General features: G+C 35.2%; 2 protein-coding genes across 6 annotated transcripts in view; one reads left to right on the top strand and one right to left on the bottom strand.

Moving 5' to 3' along the window:
* LOC120778467 (protein furry) overlaps window positions 1–6,000 on the top strand; it is a 141,228-nt gene that overhangs the window by 77,518 nt on the left and 57,710 nt on the right. The window lies entirely within an intron of this gene.
* LOC120778468 (G-protein coupled receptor daf-37) overlaps window positions 1–6,000 on the bottom strand; it is a 36,172-nt gene that overhangs the window by 10,205 nt on the left and 19,967 nt on the right. The window contains exon 4 of the mRNA XM_040110280.1: window positions 5,478–5,599. Coding sequence (XP_039966214.1) covers window positions 5,478–5,599 — 122 coding nt within the window. The remainder of the gene's footprint in view (window positions 1–5,477; window positions 5,600–6,000) is intronic.

The following is a 6,000-nucleotide window of genomic DNA, read 5'->3' as shown; positions in this document are numbered from 1 at the left end:
GTCTGTCCGTCCGTCTGTCCGTCCGTCTGTCCGTCCGTCTGTCCGTGCAAGCTGTAACTTGAGTAAAAATTGAGATATCATGATGAATCTTGGTACACGTATTTCTTGGCTCTATAAGAAGGTTAAGTTCGAAGATGGGAAAAATCGGCCCACCGCCACGCCCATAAAATGGCGGAAACCGAAAACCTATAAAGTGTCATAACTAAGCCATAAATAGAGATATTAAAGTGGAATTTGGCACATCGGATCGCATTAGGGAGGGGCATATTTGGACGTAATTTTTTGGAAAAGTGGGCGTGGCCCCGCCCCCTACTAAGTTTTTTGTATATATCTCGGAAACTACTATAGCTATATCAACCAAACTCTATAGAGTCGTTTTCTTCAGGCATTTCTATATACAGTTCAAAAATGGAAGAAATCGGATAATAACCACGCCCACCTCCCATACAAAGGTTATGTTGAAAATCACTAAAAGTCCGTTAACCGACTAACAAAAAACGTCAGAAACACTAAATTTTACGGAAGAAATGGCAGAAGGAAGCTGCACCCAGGCTTTTTTAAAAATTAAAAATGGGCTTGGCCTCGCCCACTTATGGACCAAAAACCATATCTCAGGAACTACTAGACCGATTTCAATGAAATTCGGTATATAATAGTTTCTTAACACCCTGATGACACGTACGAAATATGGGTGAAATCGGTTCACAACCACGGCTTCTTCCAATATAACGCTATTTGAATTCCATCTGATGCCTTCTCTGTATACATAATATATACATTAAAGGAACCAATGATGATAGCGGAATAAAACTTTACAAAAATACGGTATTTGAAAAATATATAAATGACGTATAATGAAATCTCGATTATCACTTTATCATGCGAGAGTATAAAATGTTCGGTGACACCCGAACTTAGCCCTTCCTTACTTGTTTTTATATAACTACACCCTATAAAAACGCAGTGATTTGGAGCGTTATTGAAATCCCAATCAGTTTCGCAATCAACATTACGTGAGTTCTTAAGGGACACCTAGGTTCCTAGACACCTCTAAGAAAGCCTCTCTAAACATGAGTTTTTAATTGTAACGGGAAGGTCCTCCTACATACAGTTTTCTATTTTTTCTTATTATCAGATAGAAAAATTTATATCTCGCTTCCAACTACTTGAAAAAAATCTTGTTCCTTAGATTTTGTAGGAAATTGAATGCTCTACAAAAAAGGTCTATTATGATTTTTTCGTAAACCCAAACATTTAAAAAATATTAACAGTTAAAGTTTGATTGTTTTTGGGAAAATTTTTTTATTTTTTATGAATTTTATAACTCAATGAAAAAAATTATTATGAATTATGAAACTTATAGACTTTCTTAGAGGTGTCTAGGAACCTATTTTTCAGAGTACCGAATGAAAAAAAAAATGTTATTTTTGATCCACCTTAATATGCATTGATGTTTGACGATGAATATCTAGTAAACGCTTAACTTATTCGAAAAATTATATGATACCATTTTTATAGAGCAGTAAATTTCCTACGAAACTATGAGTTTCCTCCGTCATATATATAAATATTTTTCAAAATTCTTCGACGGCGTTAAGTAAATGACATACACTGCTGCAGTGAATCCAGTCTTCTCCATGGACAAAATATAAAAAAAATCTCGAATAGAAGATAAACTCCGTAAACTGACTTAAGGTCGAAGGAACTCAAACATTTACGGCTTTTTAAATAACCACTGAATTTTATCCTACAGTTTGGGCGTCTTTGCAATCAAAATTCGATTTTTGATCGGCTCCATAGAGAACTAGACAGGAAATGCAAAAAAAAAATGTATAGTTATCGGATCATTCGTCTCCGAGAAATCACTGCAGCAAATTCGAAAAATGCCGTTTCGAGAAAAAGGTGCTCAAAGATAAACAGATGTAGGTGATTAAACTGAGCGCCTACACTTTAGAAGTCAGTAACAGTAAAACGATTTTGGTACGTTATTTTCAAAGGTATAACTTATCGAAATATGAAAAAGTCGATTTTTTTATTTCACCTTTAGCGCACCTCGGGTTAAACCTTTCTGCTTAGATATTTACATAATCTTTGAAACATTTCAATAGAGATTGGAACATCACTTATCGACTTATATACACTTGGGTCTGGGATCCCCACAGTTTAACCGACGGAGGTATCAATAGTGAGGCCGCAGAGTCTGTTAAAATTCGCGTCATGCGGAGGCGTTTTAGAGGATGTCTATCTCCATGGGACTGGGCAAGTGAACTCCTTCTGGTGTCGCAAAAGACCAAACTGGTCTATGCGTGGTTTATTGGCCTACTAGATTAGCCTAACCTAACCTATATACACTATGTACATTCTCAAACGTTAGTCATTTTGTTCGTTGGGACATTCAAAGATCCTTAGGAAATTGGTTGAGTTATAAAATTCATAAAAAATAAATTTTTTTATTTAAAATAATCAAACTATAGCCGTTAATATTTTTTAAAGGGTAAAGTTTACGAAGAAGTCGTTGCAGATCTTTTTTGCATAGCTATCAATTTCCTAGTAAATCCACCAAACGACACATTTTTTAAGTAGTTCGAAGCGAGATACAAATTTTTCTAGCTGATAATAAGTAAAAAATAGTAAACCATTAGGCGGAGAACCTTTCCATTACAAGCTCGTACTTGGAGAGCCTTCCTTAGTGATGCTTATCAAAAAATTTTTCTAAATGAGAAGCAAAAAACCAGCATTTTTTGATCCTCCCTAATATATGCATACCATCTATAAAAATTCTATTAAGCCTTACTTAAAAAGCCGAATATCTCGAGAAGTTTTAATGATAGCTATTTTGACCTCGGACCTTTTTTGTAGCAAATAAAATTTTCTACAAGTTTGTCATTTAAATTTTTTTTATAGCTCTTGTTATTTACGAGATATATACAAAAAAATGCGAATTTCGTGGAAAAATCAGGTTTAGAGCCCCGTACTACCTCGCCGGTGTGAGTTACGACTTTGTTGCACTGGGCACTTTTGTAGAGTGTTCAATTCTGTGGAATATGTGTCTAAAGTCAAAGCGTTGCCATAAAGTGCCTCTGAGCTAAAGAAATTTAAAGACAAAAATCACGATTGTAGTGTATTTTCTATGGAAAATTTTTACAGGCCTTGGTCCAGTTCTTAATGTTAATATTAAGGGCTAAAATTTAAGGGAATTTTTTTTAGGGTATTTCCAATAAAATTTCGTGACGGGATTGAAAAAAATTAATAGTTCAAAGAAAAAAAAACACCCTAATATATGTTTATATTTATTTATTTATATGCAAGGACCATACTACCACTAATAAAGCATTCACTTGTTCGTGAAATTATTGAAATCAGCGCGTTTATTCAACTTCTTTTTGTTACGTGTTTAAGGGAGACAAATTCATTGAATAGAATTGCTTTGCCATATTTTGTATGTATTGATTCATGCTAATGTATTCAAAAGCACATAATAGCTTATAGATTGTTGTAATGCTAGCAAAGCAAGCTTAATGATTTTCAAGATTTTAACAAAAGCTAATTTTATGGTAATGAAAAATGGGAAGGATGTTTGTGTGACGCGTGCCGAATTTTGTATGTTCTGATGTATCCTGAAAAGTGAATTCTTAAGCGCATTTATTAGCATATTCGTCCTTGTGGTCTCAATATACCATAAATAACAGTTACTGAGTAATCAGCAACTTATGACCCTAACATATCAAAGCAAGCATTCATTCATACTATCAGTGATGTATTAGCAGTTTACATTGGAGAACCTTTTTCAAATCTGAATAATAGAAAGTAGTGAAATGCTTATTAAAATAAAATATTTCATGATCCTAACGAGCAGTTGACCAGGACTATAAATACCGTTCACACTTTCAACCGACTGGTTTGACTTTTCATCTTTAACGAAAAAAACTTCTGAAATATTGCGTTTCCCCTTTGCTGTAGTGTTCGCCTTTGACGTATGTACTACTGTGGGCAAAAAATAGTAAAACATTTTAATTAAAATTTCGCGCGAAAATCCATTCGTTGAAATCTTTTTTTTCTACTCTGGTATGACTGTCAGTGACATCTATGCCAAATGTCACAACAAAATAATCATTAGTGCTTGCTATACATTTGTCTTTCTGAAGTGCATAAAGTGCATTCGGCGATTTTTACAATGAATGATATTATTCACCAAAGAAGTTCCATCAAATTTTGTGTGCGGAGTCAAATTTCTGCAGCCCCAACTTTCAGAATGTTGCAAAAGGCCTTCACTGATAATTTTTTGTCGCGACTAACTGTTTTTGATTGGTACAAATTATTCAAAGAGGGTCGAGAACACGTTGACAACGAACCACGTCCAGAACGGCCAACCACATCAACTGATGATCAACAAGTCAATAAAATAAAGCAATTGAGAGTCGACTATAAACAGTCAGCGATCTTACTGGCATCGTTGGTATTTCGGAAGCATCAGTGAAAACCATTTTGAAAGACCATTTGGGCCTAAGAAAAGTTAAAGCAGGATTGTTGCTAAAATCACTCAATTTTTTCGAAAAACTGCGTCGCGTTAACGTTTGAGAAACAATGCTCTTTGAACACAAGGATGCCGTGAAGCGTACTATTATTACCGATGAACCTTGGATCAATGTTTAAGACCCGGAAACATACGATCGATCGGCCGAATATCGTGACAAAGGTGAGATGAAGCCGGAAAACCCGCTCAAAGCAGGTCAATAAGGTTATGTTGACAGTTTTCTTTGATTATCGAGGTGTGGTGCACTCCGAATTCCTACTGACCGGCCAAAGTTTTATGTGCCATCAACAATCGTTATGCAAAGAATACTATTATACTCGGTAGCAACATGTTGCAAGAGTATAAAAATTAACCGATGCAAAAGTGTACTTTAACTAAATTAAACTTTAAGAAAAATGTGCTTCAATTATTGTTTGAATATTTGTGAGTGTTTTTTTTCGCACATGGAAGCATATCCTTCCAAAATTCGATGAAAGCAAACATTGTTCTTCCAAGGCATTTCTGTTTTCGCACATAAAGAGTACACCTCACATTCTCAACACTCACTTAATTTCCGCAAATCGTATTGGTAACAAAAGTAAACATTTGTGTGTATTTGTATTTATATCCATATATGTATACTTTGGTCTTTCTTTATGTGTGTCTATGAAGTACGAATTGTTATCTGCTTTTCTTAATTAGATTATTTTGATGTGCCTGTCGTTACTATCATGATGGATCATGTAACATTCTACGGGTTCACATGGTACTCTGATGTGTGTGTATGAGTGCTTATGCTGTAAAAATCGGTTAACACCCATTACAATCGTCATGACATCATGACTTCATGTGCCATCGTATGCTGAAGGCATCATGATTGTTGCCATCGTGATTACATTTCTAGGTGTACGTGGTGTCTATAGCTTTTACGTGGATTTTTAAGTTGTTGTGTGTCGGTACTTACCTCCCAATACGTTTCTATGCGCATCAGACAGCTGGGCAAGTTGAGGCCCACAAAAACGGAGGAGACAATTAACAGCATCTTGGTTACCTTCAATTGCGATGAGGTTCTGTCTTTTTGTTTCTCTGTAGATTAAAAGAATTATGAAGGTATTAGTGGTGAAATTTAACGAACTGAAAGTCATCGAAATTTAAATAATTTTTGAAACAAATTCAGTTACGATATACACACATGTGAATTTGAGAGTAAAAATATTTTTTTTATTAATGTAATATTGAGTTTCTAGTGGACTCTGTTTATTTTCAGTTTATTGTTAGGTTGAGGTTAGACTAGGCTTGGATCATAGCGCTAATCTTCGTACCAAAGGTAACGCAGGATCCAACTTGGACAGCTGTGAACGCTGGTTCTTTGTAATTACCCAAATTCCTAGATACGGATCGCCAGACGCTGATAGAACGACGAAGGTATTTGCCTACCACAAATGTTCGCCGATTGTGTAACTTTAGAGATGCTTCAATCCTGTCAC

The sequence above is a fragment of the Bactrocera tryoni genome, chromosome 5 (assembly GCF_016617805.1).
Source record: "Bactrocera tryoni isolate S06 chromosome 5, CSIRO_BtryS06_freeze2, whole genome shotgun sequence".
Classification (NCBI taxonomy): Eukaryota; Metazoa; Arthropoda; class Insecta; order Diptera; family Tephritidae; genus Bactrocera; species Bactrocera tryoni.
This window is presented reverse-complemented; position numbering and strand designations above follow the sequence as displayed.